The sequence below is a fragment of the Ipomoea triloba genome, chromosome 9 (assembly GCF_003576645.1).
Source record: "Ipomoea triloba cultivar NCNSP0323 chromosome 9, ASM357664v1".
Classification (NCBI taxonomy): domain Eukaryota; kingdom Viridiplantae; phylum Streptophyta; class Magnoliopsida; order Solanales; family Convolvulaceae; genus Ipomoea; species Ipomoea triloba.
The window spans coordinates 10,728,224-10,744,234 of NC_044924.1; the positions used below are offsets into that span (position 1 = coordinate 10,728,224).

The window sequence follows — 16,011 nt, forward strand, 5'->3', positions numbered from 1 at the left end:
TATTATATTTGCCCTTATAAGTAAAGAGCACTTGCCAACATTATTTATTATGAAAAATGTATTACTTTTGCTATAATAAGTAACAAAAATTGTATTCTTGATTAGTGTTATATTTGAGCATATAAGTATGATATTTGCACATATAAGTATGACATTTGCATAGTGCTTTGACTCGACCCGTCTCACCGAATAAGGATCCATGAGACAGTCTTACACAAGTGTGACCATAAGGAATTTGGAGAAAGCCAAATTTGAGTTCTCCATTTCATGAGTCACACTTGTGTAAGACCGTCTCACGGATTCTTATTCGTGAGAAGGGTCGGGTTGCGTCGAAACAACATGCAAATGTCATACTTATATGTGCAAATGTCATACTTATATGCTCAAACATAATACTAATCAAGAATATAAGAAAAATAATATATTTTTCATAATAATCAAGAATATAAGAAAAATAATATATTTTTCATAATAAGTAATGTTGACAAGTACCCCTTACTTATAAGAGAAAATATAATACTTCTAAGAAAAAATGTAATACTTTTAAATCGAAATATAAAAGTATTGTATTTTCAGTATTACATTTGCTTTCCACAAATATTATAACGAACTAACTCGACCCTTTGCTTTCCAAAATAATAATAATAATAATAATAAAATCGACCCATTTACTTATTATTATGGGTCAATGAGTTGGACCAGAACACACATATTTACTTTGCTAATCGAATCAAGTCAACCTAACTTTACCCAACTCACTTGTTATGACAAATTATACACCACTGTGAATCTTGGTTCAAAATAACATTCAAACTTTGTGTTTGCAATAAACATATTACTCTAGACATATAATATGTTAACAGCATATTATGTATTTACAGTTAACATATTATTACGTGTCGATCTGTAGTTAACATATTATATGCCTCCAATTTATTTACAACACATAATTTGTTAATTACATGCACATAATAAATTAATTGTAGACACATAAATTTTAGGCCATGATCAACAAAGTAAGGTGGACCATGATCCATGTTATAACAATTGATTTGTTATCTCTATTTATGTATGTGAATATATAGTCTATACTTTATATATATATATATATATATATATAATTTTTTTATATTAATAATGACATATGTAATTTATAATGTGTTTTCTATTTGAATTATTTTATCAAATTAATTATATTTCATATTTTGTTACGAATATTTTTATAAAGTTTTTATATGTTTTATTTTTCGTCTATATCCAACAATATTTATCATTATATTAAGTGTTTCTTTTTTTTTTTAACCATCTCTTTTATTTTTATATTTCGCCCCCCACTGGAAGATATTTTTGACTTCGTCCTTGACCTTAAATTTTCTCGTAAATCAAAAGAAAAGCAAGGATCTAAGGTGCTTAAAAAATCATTTATTAAAACCATAGAATTTCCAAGGAAGTGTGTACACACGCATATGAATGCTTAATATTACAATAATCCAGCATTTAATTTGCCCTAAGTAGCTGCAGACTCATCATTAGCTTCCTCATCACCTTGCTCTTTGAATCTCTTGTATATATCACCTCTGTAAAACTCCCGAGTCCTCATCACCAAAACAAGCGAAACCAAGCACCCAACAAACGTGGCCGCCGTGATTATCAGAAACGCCGGTTTATAACACTCCACGCCCAAACACGTCAAGTCCTCTCCGGGCTTCCTAGCAAGCCCCTTATCCGCCATTTGCCTCAGCGCTTCCTTGTCATACAAATGCCCCGCCACTCTAACATTCAGAATATACAGCCCCACGGGGCTGGCCCCGGCGCCGAGGTTGTACAGTGTGGAGTAGTACTTGAGCCCGAACAGCTCGGAAATGATGGCCAATATGAGCGGCCATTGCGCGCCGAAGCAGAACCCCATTAGCATGGAGGAGAAGTAGAGGGAGTTGGGGACGCCGAAGGCGATGAGGACGTGGCCGAGGCACGAGAGGAGAAGGACGACGGCGAGCATGAGAGGGCGGGGACACCCGTGCCTGGCCAAGAAGATCTCGGAGGCGAAGCCGGATGAGACCCGGCCTAAATAGTTCCATATGCTGACTAGTGACACGAATGTGGCTATGCTCGAAGATGGATAGCCTAAGGCCTTCCCAATTTGCCCTAAGTTATCAATGGCGGTCAACGTTCCACCTACCCCAAACGTTGTGGCCGTGAAAAGAACCAACATGTCCACGCTAAAAAGCGCTTGTAGTATTGTATGGTCTTCCCCTCTCCCCGGCGGCCTAAACACATTTTTAAAGCAAGAATCTGAGTTTCCTTCTACAGAAACTTCACCACTGTGACCAGTTGAGCTGCCCTGTTGGGTTTTGGTTTCTGTCTCAATTGGCGGACCCTTTTCTTTGCTTCTCCTTCTCCATACTTTATACTCTCCTCTAACCACAAGAACAATCGGAGAAAACACCAAAAGTAGAACTATAGTAGCACTAGTAGCATACCCAAATTTACTAAAGCTGAGTTTCTGCTGGAGAATGATGATAACCATGAGAAACCCAGCAAGGCCAAGCGACAAAAAGAGGAGATTATGGAAGAATTTAAGGTTGTTTTTTTCTTGAGGAACCGGGCTCATGATCCTAATAGTCCGGAGAAAAACAGAGGTAACCGCCACGGGGAGCCACGCAATGAGGAGAATCAGAGACACTGCATCCTCCCCGTAGAAAGCGTGGTAGAGCTGAGTTATAACGGCTCCGCTGAGGCCAATCGCGCCTTTAAGATGCCCCAAGACGATTCCACGGCCCGCCGGGAAATTCTTGACGCAGGTCACCGTAGCGCCGGTGTTAGCAAACGACTGAGAATTGGCTCCGGCGCAGAGGTAGAAGCACATTTGCCAGAGCTTGGGCTTAGCTATGCGCCCCGACACGGCCAACCACATCATGAAGTAGCCGAAGAAGTTGAAGAGTATGCCGAGGGAGAGGACGAACCAGACGGGGGCGACCTCGTTGATTAGCCCTGAGATGATGGCTAGGTTGCCGCCTAAGTCCTTGAAGAAGCTTAGCAGGTTTAAGGTTGTCTGGTCGTAGCCTAGTGAGGATTTGATCTCCCCTGAGTATATACCGAATAGATAACTCGCGCCAGCCATGGATAGGATGAGGAGTGAAGCAAATGCCATGAATAGCCGAGAGCGGAGCACGTGGAGGCTAAAGCTTCCCATGGCGGCCATCTCAGCCACCACCATTTCTTCCGTTTACACTTTTTTTGTTCTTCTAGTATAGGTGAGGTGATGCGGCACAAGAACTGAAGCAATAATGGTTAAATACATGAATTCTAAGAGACATGCAGTTTGGTGGCTAATTTTATTTGAAACTTGGATTAACTTTAAATATTAATTTTCTTTATCATTATTTTACTTTTCCCATACATGCTTTTAATATTTGCAACTCTTCAATTTTCTTAATTACTTATTTAAACAGACTTTTGTATTCAGAAGTTCAAGTTAAATATTATTGAAAGTCTTTGAGTTATATTATTTGTGTTCTTTTGATTTCCCTTGTCCTACATCAATAGGCGTATAGGATAGCTTCATAAAGACAAACAATGGGACAAAGATATAATAAGGGATAAAAGACTAATTAAATTGTAATTGAAAGAATGATAAGAATTGTTAATTGCATTAGTATTAAACAATGTTGCTAGTTGTAGAAACGCGACATATAGGTATCTGAAGTCGGCAACAGTTTAATCATGAAATAGCAAATTCAGAAAGGAAAAATAGTACTTGTATTCTCAAATTTTACTATTAACTTTTACTCTCTATGATAAATCTTGAATGTAAACAATTTTTTTATGGACTCACAAAAAGAAAATGTCCTTATCAAGCTTGGCACATCATGGAGTATAATTGATGGAGTAGAATTTGAGAGTTCCCATAGTAAAACTCTTTCTGAAAGACTAAAATTGAGCCTTGGATCAGACCAACATGATCCAAATGAAAAAAAAAAAAAACACATATTTCTCTTAAACAAAGTCTGTAGTTGGAGCCTTGCGAATGGATTAATAAAAAGTTACTGCGGTTATGTTAGGATCAAACACTTATCACATTTTTCGAGACGTTAGGTGCTAGACTTCACCACCTTTTATCGGCTTCCACTCAACAATCTTCCAGTCAGTGGGTACTAGAATTGACCTTTACTGCCTCCGCCCAACACGTTACTTAGCTTAGATATCCCCCACCCAAAAAAATTATCACATTTTTCGAGACGCTAGGTGCTAGACTTCACCACCTTTGATCGGCTTCCACTCAACAATCTTCCAGCCAGTGGGTACTAGAATTGACCTTTACTGCCTCCGCCCAACACGTTACTTAGCTTAGATATCGCCCACCCAAAAAAAAAAAATGATTTTAGTACGAAACACCATAGTCACTATCGCAACACTACTTTATTTTGAAAATCATGGGTGCACTACTCATAATTGATCATATATATTCTCGTACAATCAATAATCCAACTTTTTCCAGAACATTATTTACTCGTCAGACTGCTAGTCATGGGTCCTTTGCTGGGGATAATGGTCTTCATTTGCAAAACATCAGTGCCTACGGAGGGAAACTGTATTTGTCTTGAAGAGGGATAAGCATGATCAAGGTAGAGACTAGAGAGTGAGGGTGTTAAGCATCCACGACATGGCCACTTCTGCTCATCTTAGTTTCAGCCACATTATGTTGGATCTCATCTTAGTTTCGGCCACATTATGTTGGATCTCAAAAAGCTGAGAGCTTAAATACCTATCCAGATAACTAAAGATATAAACTTGTAGCCACAGGGTCAAGAGATAAACTTGTAGCTACAAGGTCATGAGTTCGAAGAAGGATTTGTACAATGAGGAGGTTGTGAATGCTAAGACGCAAAAAGGGTATGTCACACATAAAGCCTATTCACTATAATCAAAGTGACAGTTCTATAATATAACTCAACTAGTTCAACTAGTTGACTAATTCAAAGAAAAATTAAGAACACTTTGCAGAATTGGCCTTCTTGTGAGCATATCTCACAATAAGACAGATGGATTCACTCGAAATTGGGGTACAATTCTTATTATAATCAAAGTTATCAGGTAGCTTCCTCGTATTTTTCAGATTAACAGAGTACACATCATGTTGCACAAATCTTACTTTGTCTTTTTACAGCTATTTTTCCCTTGTGTTCAATAGAAAATGAACATACAGAAGAAAATATATCAAATAATTTCACATAAAGTGTTAAAACTTTCATTCACGCTTGCCATCATCACCTCCAGCCAATATCTGCCTGTGAGGATCGTGGTCTACCGGAGAAGGTCCTTCTGGAACCTATAAAACACACAGGAGATCCTTGATTATTTACTGATCTAATTATATTAGCATGAAATGGATTTTTTTTTGTAGGACTTTTAGAGAAGACAAAGAACAAAGCCCTTCCAAAAATTCTCTAAGGCTTGGGGTAAACCAAAGCCATAGAGGGGGTTTGGAAATAGTTTTCAACCAGCAATAGACAAGCCTCAGTTAGAACCTCATTACTTGCATCATTGCCCCAAGAGCAAAGATACATGACATGGATTGATGGATATGTAGCCTTAAATTTGGTGTCTGTTCTTTCAGGTGATTTACTAGGAGAAGCAGAAAGAAGCAATAACGGCTTTTACCAATACACAGTAATAAGTGCAGATCACCAAGTTCAGGAAAAGTGTGAATGTATGAACAAAAACCAACTTAAGATTATTGTTCCTAGAAAGATTAAAGGATCTGTAACTGTGAGTTTGTGTGTTTGATTCTTCAGTATTAAAGAGCTGTCAGCTGTATATTATTTTCAACAAACAGGAACCTTGAATCATTCATACGCCAAACTGATTCCCTGTGCTTGCAGATTTAATCATTGTAACTGAGAATTTAAAGACTTAATTCTCTGAGAGATGGAACAGATAGGGGGCTGTTCGGCTGTTCAACAGTGGCAAGCTCAAGATTGCCCAAGGATATTCTTGCCTTATATGACTATATAGTGAAGTCAAGAGAAATTATTTAATTCTGCAAACATCTATAACAATTTACTACCAAAACTCCATCTTCGCATTTCGGTACACTATTAATTAACAGAGAAGTTTGCCCTTGGCAAACTTCACAAAAGGAAATAAGCAAAGCCAGTAAGCCACTGTTGATGTTTAGAGTAGAAATTATTTTGAAAAAGCTAACCATCTGTGTTCTAACAAGACAGCAATCACAATAGTGGTTCAACCAGAGTCCAGAGGTAACATGGGCTAGCATTTAGCAATCAACCCCAATCATTACTGCAGCTATTAGTGCAATTGTTGTTACCATCTTAACCTTGCAAAATGTTATTTTTATCAGCAGCCAACTTGTCATAGAATATTCAAATTTAAGCCAACTGGAGAGTTTGCAATAACTCATCTTTACACACTAACACACACATGAAAAAAAAAAATCAGCCTTGGAATAAACCCCAATAATCATGGGCAAGGATCCCTACTCTTAATTGAGGATCAGTTTGCGGGATTCTATAGCTGGAAAATAGAAAATCAATTGTTATCATGATGATGATCAGCACTAACATAGTCCCAGAAAAATTAATGATCATGGTCATCACACATAAAGTACATCAAAGTACCCAATTTACCAGTGAACTTCCTTTACCAGATATGTAGCATACTTCTAGTATTTTTCTGCATTCATGCATCATAAATCTAAGTAAACTAATTTGAATAACTTCACATAAAAAGTCTTAGTAAATTTGTTCAAAATAAACCTTTTTATTAAGGTCCAACAGCTAATTGAAGACATACATAAACATGATTGTGTATATTACTTACTGAATTATTGGGTTTGGTGGCCGATGGTTTATACGGACAAGCCGGAGGAACCCTTGCAGGTTTTTGATACTCCTTCCCAAATAATCTGTAAACCTTTGCCTGAAAAAAAAAATCACAAAACAAGTGGTATTGAAACAAAAACCCAGCAATTCCAAGCCTTGATGTTGAAAACCCCAACAATAAATTTTGAAAAAGAAGAGCAGCCATATGTAGAAAGATGCGTGTGGAGCTTTTACCATGATGAAATCGAAGAGAAGGGGCAAAAGGTTGACAATTGGAACAAGGAAGAGCGGTAACAGACATGCCAAGCAGACCTATTTTTCGAGAAATTGAGAATCAGAGTTGAATCAATAAGTTGAATTTGGAGATGAGAGATCGAAGTTGAAGAATTACCATTTTCGCTTCAGAAAGACTCCGGACCTTTTTCGCCTCTCTCCGTTGCTAGCCTGGGTGTCTGGGTCGACTTTCGCCAAATATGCCAAGATGACCGACTCAACTTTTGGACTTTGGACTTTGGAGCAAGTTTTACTTTCTTTTTCCTTTTCTTTTCTTTTCCTTTTTAAATATTTCTCCAATAAGCTAGTAGTTTTTTAACTTTTTTCCATTTTTATCCTTATTATTGTAAATAAATGACATCATTTACCCCTCTCAATTAAAACCTTTTTGACATTTTTTTCATTATGTTTGGTTGTAATTTCAGTTTTACATTTGTGTTTGAACATTAATTTTTGTATGAACTAATCTTATGAATTATAAACATTTTTTTTACTTTATATATTTTCAAATATATATTCTTACTTTATATTTTATTTAAATATATTTTTTATATTTTAATATATAAACAAACCTATTTAAATTTAAAATTATTTAAATTGTATGAAGATGTGCTTTTTAGTCTTTTTACATTTATCAGCTTATCAAAAAGTAAATTTTACCAAACACTTTTAAGCATAACAGCTAGCTTAACAGCTCTTCAGATTTCAGCTTCGAGCTTATAGCTTTCCAGTTTTCAACTACTTTTCAGCTTTCAGCTACCTTTTCAGCTAGGTTTGCCAAACATATGATGAATTCTCAATTTTCAAGCTCTTATTTTCATTTGCAATCAATATATATTGGAGCATGCTCAAAATATCAAAAAAGATTTTATATTATTTAAAAATCAAATACTATATTTTCTAAACATTTTTTTTTAAAATTTTGTCTATTTTACAAAAGTTTGCTATGAATAAATTCCCAACTACCTTGGTTCACCCTCAACCATATGAAGTTCATTTTTTACAAAACAAAATCTTTTCCTTTTTAACTTAAAAGTGAATGAGAAAAATCAGCTGAGGGAATTTTGTTTATGACATGAGTAGGATGCAAGATGAGATGAGGAGCTATCTGTTGTTTAAGTCTGTCTTTTTTGCAATTAGATTGAGGATTTAGTTCTCTGAATCCTTTCAGAACATGTTGCAGATGAGAAGTGATTTCCAGAAATCATTTTCTGGGCTTCCAAACACACCCTAAATTCTTTATCACCAAAGTGTGGCATTGAAAACAGAATTTTCACAAACAGGCACTTCAAATCTACTCAGTTCTCAGTAGCACAAATTATTAGGTGTCCCCTGGATGTTAAACATGGACATTATGATAAATGCCATTACTATTTACTTGCCCTTTTTGTTTTTCTTGTGGTAAACAGATCACAAAGCAGTCTGTAATCACTGCCATTTCCTCATGACTGAGATCCAGAAATAGGGTCTAAATTGGAACTTAGATAAACAGAACAACCAGTAAAAGCACCATATTGCCAGGGGTTAGCTTTGATTTGATTGTTGCCCGTGTTCACTGTTGTCCTTGCAGAAGACATCAGTGCAGCGGCAAACAGGTCGACCAGATGCTTCCCAGCCATTATAACCACGCTCCAAGACCATAATGTTTTTTATCCCTGCATCGTCTTGCATTTCATCAGAAAGATATTCTGCTAACCTTCTTGCGCACTTTGGCCCCCGGACCTACAAAGTTTTGAATAATGGATTAATTCTTAATCCAGATTTCAAACACGAGATTATTTTGGAAAAGGATAAGGATTCAAAGGAAGCACAAGACTGCAATGCCAAATACCAGCCATTGACGAAAAATAACTGAAGCAAGTGAATATAGAGCACACAGTCCACTCAATTTTGTGGAAATTTTTAAATTTTAAACTTCTGACCTACAGTATATATTCTTGAAACAAATATAAAGGCAAAAGATATATTGAAGTCAATACAGATGGAAATCCAATTTGGTGCATAGGTATCTGCCACCAGTGACCATAAATTCATACTCCTGATATCCTCTTTGTATTTCCCAATAACTTTAGGTAGCACCAACCAAACACTAGCAAAATCTTCACAAACACAAAGAATTGGTCATAGGATTGGAAAGCTAGTAACATATTCTCTATTTATTATTAGAGAAAATTTTACTTTTGGTCCTATGACTATTGGGATATTGTTAATTGGGATCCATGAGTTTAAAAACTGCCAATTTGACTCCACAACTATTCAATTTTTCTCAATTTCAACGGACCTCCCAAGAGATTTGATCAGTTTCACATGATTGTTCACTCGATCTGGCTCAGGAGATTGAATGTTCAAGTTCACGATAGATGAAATTTTGATTATTTCAATTCTCCTATTTTCCATTCTCAGTTTTCTACTTTCTTTGCCTAGATTTTCATTTCTTCAAAAACAAATTGGAGAAGTTCTAGGGTAAATGAAAATGCAATGTTTGTTCAAACCTTCAACACCGATGCAATCATAGGAAGTTTGGGAACAGCATTTCTCAAGAAAAGTGTACTTGAATTATTTAGGAAGTTTTATATTCCTAATAATTAATAAACAAACTACACTCGGCTAGATGTAAGCGTATGAAGTGAATAAATTAAGTATACCCATAGTCATAATTAAGAGCATTGGAATATTCTAAAGTTTTGGTTACACTATCTTAAGGGTACCATGTATTAGGATTTAGGAATTACACTTTGTGGGTTTCCTTGGACCTAGCTGAGTAAGAGGCTAAGAAATTGAGAAATTTACTGACAAGTGATGCTTTTGTGGGGGCATACAACTCCTTCTACTTTTCTACATTGATACACACTATAAACTATAAAGTACGAAAGATCTAAGAAGATCTTAGCTAATACGTTAACAAAGGGAGTAAGGGACTAAGTAAAAGATTAGTTATTGACTTGGCAAGGCTGCAAGGGGGATGAGCATAAAGCCCAGTAGGTGGAAAATTCACGGTGGATATAGCTTTGCTATAGCTTATCAGATTTTGATCAAATGCAAAAAATAACGCCTATCCCTATATCTTTGCTATAGCTTATCAGATTTTGATCTCAAAAGTACGCCCAATCAGTCAATCACCTTGAATACAAGTGCACATCAATAACACAGAAAGCATATTTAAATAAACCAGCATAAAGTTGAAGGATCAATATTAAATATTGCCAAAAAAGAAAAAGAAAAAAAAAAGTCAATGCTGAAAAATCAGAAGTAGGGTATTAAAAATTAGTAATCCTCACCTGGCTAAGAGCACAGTGGAACACAAGGGTATCTTTGCCTTTGACAGACTGAACAAGACTTGGCAATTTGTCAAGAAACGTGTCGCTAGCAAAGTGCAGCGACCCAGCTATGTGACCATCGCAACTCCTTTCATCATCCCTGCAAATGAATCGCACGGCAGATGCTAAACTCATAGCTAAATTGGTAGAAAAAAGACAGGATATTTACAGAGATTTAGACAAATATAGAAGCGATATTGCGTACCGGACATCGACGATGGCAATATTTGGGCGACGTTTGAGAGAGAGGAGCTGAGAAGCTGTGATGTAGGTGATGCTCCGAGTCATCTCCGATTTCTTTCGCACTTCTCTGTCTGTAAGAGAATTGAATTGTAAAATCCATTTATACCAAAGCCGAATGTCTGTAGAATCTTAGTAATGTAAACAATAGCCCAATATACCCATTGAGCCCAACTTTGGGCTCGTGTGAAGTCCCATATGTACTTTTTTTTTTTTTTTTTTTTTTTTTTTTTAAATTCCCATATGTACTTGTTTAAAGTGTTTCAGCTATTTTTCAGAAAAAAAAAAAAAAAAGTCTTTCAGCTAGAGGTGAGCGCGAAGCGGATTGGAGTAGATTTTAAGATGATTTTGTATCTAATTCATTAAATAGGGATTTTAAAAACTACATAGTCATCGGCATCCTCATTAGCTAGGAGTGCGTATTCAGTCCAATCCAATCATATCTACTAATGATGAATTTGACGGATTGTGTGTGGATGAAATGATGGATTTTAAGTTTGATTTGAAGTAGTGCTTATTAAGTTTGTGATTGTGATGTTGTGAATAACAAATACGGAGTATGACTTGAAGAGAGAATTAAGAAAGTTAAAAATCCAAAAACAACATTTGAGATAAAGAGAGATCTAAAACATTGGTCTAAGTGTTAAAAGAAATTATAATTATAATTTTAGATTTAGACCGCACATGCATTAAGACACTAAATAGTGAGTTACTAAGCTTACAGTTAACAAGGTAAAGAGGATACTCAAGGATGGGGGGCTAACTGCACCCTAAGCATTTCGCATCAATGACAAAAAAAACCATGTCTTCATACAACCTAGAGTTTATTTACTAAATTTTCTTCCTCTTGTTCATGTTAACAAGTTTCCTTCCTCTTGTTCTTGGTAACAAGTTTTCTTTCTTCTTTATGATTGTTATTTCCTCCGGCCCTACTGTGGTTGGTTCCTGTGTGCTGAAAATTCTGAGTGTGTTCAGTTGTAAGTGGAGTATTTATGGTAGAAATAAGGTTGGTGTCTGCATTTATGGTTATTCTACACAATGAGCATTTATGCTAGGGAGGTTGTTGGGAAGTATTAACACTGAGAGTTTGACCACCTTAAGGCTATAGACATTCTCTCTATCCGGACAATATACCACTGTTTTTCTATACAACCTCTATTCAACAGTTTTCCAACCATCCATGGCTTCAAGTAGCAAAGGCAAAGAAACACTGGAGGACTACTACAACTCTCTTAACATCCATGATGACGACGAGGTGGATGTTGACCTGCCCTATGGGGAAGAAGATACGGCGGAGGAAGATTCATTCATGCTGGTTAGCACTGTTTTGACGGACAAGAATGTGAACTTTACGTACCTAAAAGAAACCCTTGCCTCGGCGTGGAGACCTGGTAAGGGAATGGTGGCAAAGGAGATATCTACAAACCTCTTTATCTTCTATTTCGTGCATGAGAAGGACAGGCGGAGAGTGCTTGAGGATGGCCCTTGGTCTTTTGAACAAAACCTTCTGGTCTTACAAAAGCTTGAACATGGTGAATCTCCCTACAGCGTTGATCTATCGAAGGTGGAATTCTGGGTGCAGGTGCATAAACTTCTCCAGAAATGTGCTTCTTTAAAGATGGTCGAAGCCATTGGTGCTAGCTTTGGGCAGTTTATAAAAGCCGACCTCTCACACTATGACGGCACATTGAATAACTTTGTCAGAATAAGAGTTTGTTTAGACATCACCAAGCCCTTGAGGAGGAAGGTCAAAATAACACCACCGGGGAGTCAGAGTCTTTCTCTGGAGTGCAGATATGAAAGACTTCCAACGTTCTGCTTTGTGTGTGGGATGATAGGACACGCAGAGAGGTTCTGTCCGAAGTAGTTTGAAACACAAAGCTACGAAATGACGAGGGCCTATGGTCCAGAACTGAGAGCGGTTGGCCGTAGAGTTAAAGGCGGTGCAAACAAATGGTTGCTCGACCATCTCCCGTCCAAGACGAGGCAGGTGGCCGGAGAAAATTCAGATAGCCGGAATCAAGCGACGGAGACGGGGAGGGTCTCGAGGTACGAGGATCCGTTGGGACAAAGTGAATTTGGTAAAAGTTTTGTTACAATGGGTAATACCCAGACTGAGGATGTGCAGACTCACAGTGGAGCAGACATTAATTACAATCCCAGAAACATTAATGAAAATGCCGTAGGGGTTGACCTCGAGACTCAAAATCAAGTTTCGGTTTTGGGCTTGCTTCTTGGGGAACAAAAGAAAAGAAAATGTGCAGATGGGCCGAATGGGCCTGAGGAAATGCCAAACAGCGGTGAGCAAAATGATGGGCTTTTAGAGCCAATGTGTGTTGAAGATCATTTTATTGATGCTGATCCAAAAAACGTGTTGGAGGCGGGTACTGGTTTCCAAGCCCGCCTAGATCAATGATAATCTTGACCTGGAACTGTCGTGGGTTGGGCAGCCCCACGTCAGTCCAAGTTCTTGTGGACCTCATCCACACCAAAAAGCCCGACATAGTGTTTATTATTGAGACAATGGTTAGCTCGAGCAGGTTAGAGCCTATTAAAATCAGATTGGGTTTTGAACGAATGTTTGCTATTGATAGTAGGGGTCAAAGCGGTGGGCTAGTTTGTTTCTGGAAGAAAAGCCCAATGGTCACAATACAATCATACTCAAATAGACATATTGACATGCATATCGCTGGGGAGAACGGTTGCGTTGAATGGAGACTTACGGGATTTTACGGGGTTCCGGACAGAAGTCAAAGACACATTGGTTGGAACTTGCTCAAAGCTTTGGCCGGTCATTCGACTCTCCCATGGGCGGTGATAGGCGATTTCAACGATATTCTTCAACCTACAGAGAAAAAAGGTGGTAATCCTCAACCAAGATGGCTGATGGATGGGTTTCGCGATGCGATTCAGCAGAGTGTCCTCTCTAATTTTGCATTCGAGGGGCACCAATACACTTGGGAAAGATCTCGGGGAAGGCCAGGTTGGGTACAAGCAAAACTGGACAGGATCTTGGTTTCGGATGAATGGCGAGAGAAATTTGGGGGAGCTAGGGCATAATCTTTTGTATCAAGCATGAGTGATCATCTTCCAATCATGTTAGACGTTATTCGGAATCTTACAAGCAGACATCCGCAGCGTTTCAAATTCGAAAACCTTTGGTTAAAGGAGGCAAGCTGCCGGGAGACCGTCATTGCAAGCTGGAGTTCGTCTATAGGTATGGATTTGTCCGATCGCATAGGGCTCTGCACCGCTGCAGTCTGGAAGTGGGGGAAAATATTCACCAAAAACTTCAGGAGAAGAATTAATTACTGGGAAAGACGTATGGAGTTCTTGAAGAGGAGATCAGATAGACAGGGGTGCGCTCTGTTTAAAGAAGCACAATTTCAACATCAGAGAGCGATTGAACATCAGAACAGCTACTGGAAACAGAGGGCCAAAGAATTCTGGTTGAAAGATGGGGATCAAAACACAACCTTCTTCCACAATGCTTGCCGAAAAAGACGCATCATAAACCAAATTGATAGACTAAAAAACGAGGAGGGTCAGTGGGAAGAAAAGGGGACTGCTTTGAACAACCTCATGATCAGGTACTTCCAAAATCTGTTTACTGGTCAAGAAGGGGATCCACAGATGGTGGTTAACTATGTAGAGGCCTTGGTCAGTCATTCCCAAAATGATAGACTACTCAGGAATTTTTCTAATGAGGAATTGAGAGTTGCTCTATATGATATGAAGCCTGATAAATCCCCGGGTCCAGACGGACTCCCACCTGGATTTTTTCAGCAATATTGGGACATAGTTGGGGAAGATGTAGTGGATTTCTGTGAGAGGATTAGATTATCTCGAACCTTACCTGCTGGTAGCAATGCTACTAATTTAGTTTTGATCCCCAAAATATCCAAGCCAACTTCAATGGGAGACTTGAGACCCATAGCATTATGTAATGTGCTCTACAAAATTTTTGCCAAAGCCCTTGCAAATAGAATTAAACCCCTCCTAAATGACCTTATCTCTGAAACACAATGTGCCTTTGTCCCAGGAAGATTGATAACAGATAACCTGCTCTTGGCCTATGAAACTCAACATTTTCTTAATAGAAAAACTCAAGGGAAGGTGGGGTATGTGGGGATGAAATTGGATATGAGTAAGGCATACGATAGAGTTAATTGGAATTTGGTGGAAGGGGTGATGTTGAAATTGGGTTTTGATGAGAACTTTGTGGCCTTGATCTCTACTTGCATTCGATCTGTTGAATTTTGTATCCTCCAGGATGGGCAAATGTTGGGCCCGATTGTTCCTCAGAGAAGATTGAGGCAAGGGGACCCCTTGTCTCCCTATCTCTTTATCTTGATTATGGAGGGGTTGAGTGCGCTGATTAATAATGGATCAAGGACGAGGGATATTCATGGAGTAGCAGTGGCCAGAAATGCTCCTGAACTAACCCATCTGTTCTTTGCAGATGACTGTTTTGTTTTTTGCAGAGCAAATTCCTTAGAAGTTGGGTTCTTGAAGGAAACCTTGGCTGATTTCTCGGCTGCGTCGGGACAACTAATCAACTTCAACAAATCATCCACATTCTTCAGCAGAAATGTGGACAATCTTACCAAGGAGGTGGTCTCGGAAATTATGGGAATTCCTGAAGGAACAGTTACCGGAAAGTACTTGGGCCTACCCTCACTCGTAGGTAGAAAGAAGAATGAAATATTGGGTTTCATCAAGAACAAAGTGGTGGGCAGAATCAATAGTTGGAACAACAAATTTCTTTCAAGGGCCAGAAGAGAAGTTCTCATAAAGAATGTGTTGCAGGCCATACCATCCTACGCAATGAGTGTTTTTTTGCTCCCTCTAGATCTTTGCAACAATATTGAGGTTGCGCTGAATGGATTTTGGTGGAGAGGGTCCAAAAACGAAGGGAAAGGGATTAGATGGAAAAGGTGGGCTGATCTGTGTGTGCCTAAGGCTGTGTAGGGGGTATGGGATTCCGCAAAATAAGGGAATTTAATCTTGCACTTCTTGGAAAACAAGCCTGGAGATTCATTAGATTCCCAAACTCCTTAGCTTCTAGAGTGTATAAGGCTAGGTATTTTAAGAACACATCCTTCCTGGAAGCAAAATTGGGAAGCAATCCATCATTCGTTTGGCGGAGCATCATGGAAACACAAGCTATATTACATGCAAACTGCAGATGGAGGGTGGGAAATGGGCAAAAAATTGATGTTTGGAAGGACCCTTGGATTCCTAGACATTCTTCTCCTTTCATACAGACACAGGAACCAGTGCAACTCCAAGGTACAAAAGTGGTTTCTCTAATGAACATGCAAAAGACTGACTGGGAT

At 38.2% G+C, this 16,011-nt stretch overlaps 3 protein-coding genes and 1 pseudogene across 3 annotated transcripts; all 4 read right to left on the reverse strand.

Annotated features, from left to right (window-relative positions):
• Positions 1-1,402: 1,402 nt before the first annotated feature.
• LOC116030867 lies at positions 1,403-3,241 on the reverse strand. The gene has a single exon (XM_031273218.1). The coding sequence runs from the start codon at positions 3,215-3,217 to the stop codon at positions 1,508-1,510; it is 1,710 nt and encodes a 569-aa protein (XP_031129078.1). The 5' UTR covers positions 3,218-3,241; the 3' UTR covers positions 1,403-1,507.
• Positions 3,242-5,006: 1,765 nt separating this feature from the next.
• On the reverse strand, positions 5,007-7,367 carry LOC116028603. Its single transcript, XM_031270364.1, has 4 exons — positions 7,234-7,367; positions 7,077-7,154; positions 6,841-6,939; positions 5,007-5,329 (listed from the first exon to the last, which is right to left on the reverse strand). The coding sequence occupies exons 1-4, from the start codon at positions 7,234-7,236 to the stop codon at positions 5,249-5,251; spliced, it is 261 nt and encodes an 86-aa protein (XP_031126224.1). The 5' UTR covers positions 7,237-7,367; the 3' UTR covers positions 5,007-5,248.
• LOC116031109 lies at positions 5,405-5,563 on the reverse strand (annotated as a pseudogene).
• Positions 7,368-8,319: 952 nt separating the features above from the next.
• LOC116028660 (dual specificity phosphatase Cdc25) lies at positions 8,320-10,772 on the reverse strand. Its single transcript, XM_031270438.1, has 3 exons — positions 10,638-10,772; positions 10,394-10,532; positions 8,320-8,837 (listed from the first exon to the last, which is right to left on the reverse strand). Exons 1-3 carry the CDS (start codon positions 10,718-10,720, stop codon positions 8,640-8,642), a joined length of 420 nt encoding a protein of 139 aa, XP_031126298.1. The 5' UTR covers positions 10,721-10,772; the 3' UTR covers positions 8,320-8,639.
• Between the last annotated feature and the right edge of the window lie 5,239 nt (positions 10,773-16,011).

What these genes read in the sequence shown, in the direction of transcription:
- LOC116030867 (XM_031273218.1), bottom strand. Translation starts at nt 3,217, where the DNA reads ATGGTGGTGGCTGAGATGGCCGCCATGGGAAGCTTTAGCCTCCACGTG.
- LOC116028603 (XM_031270364.1), bottom strand. An exon ending in TTCTCTTCGATTTCATCATG is followed by an intron (nt 6,940 to 7,076) that starts GTAAAAGCTCCA and finishes TTTTTTTTTCAG; the next exon opens with GCAAAGGTTTACAGATTATT. An exon ending in CCACCAAACCCAATAATTCA is followed by an intron (nt 5,330 to 6,840) that starts GTAAGTAATATA and finishes TGTGTTTTATAG; the next exon opens with GTTCCAGAAGGACCTTCTCC.
- LOC116028660 (XM_031270438.1), bottom strand. Translation starts at nt 10,720, where the DNA reads ATGACTCGGAGCATCACCTACATCACAGCTTCTCAGCTCCTCTCTCTC. An exon ending in ATTGCCATCGTCGATGTCCG is followed by an intron (nt 10,533 to 10,637) that starts GTACGCAATATC and finishes ATTCATTTGCAG; the next exon opens with GGATGATGAAAGGAGTTGCG. An exon ending in TCCACTGTGCTCTTAGCCAG is followed by an intron (nt 8,838 to 10,393) that starts GTGAGGATTACT and finishes AAAACTTTGTAG; the next exon opens with GTCCGGGGGCCAAAGTGCGC.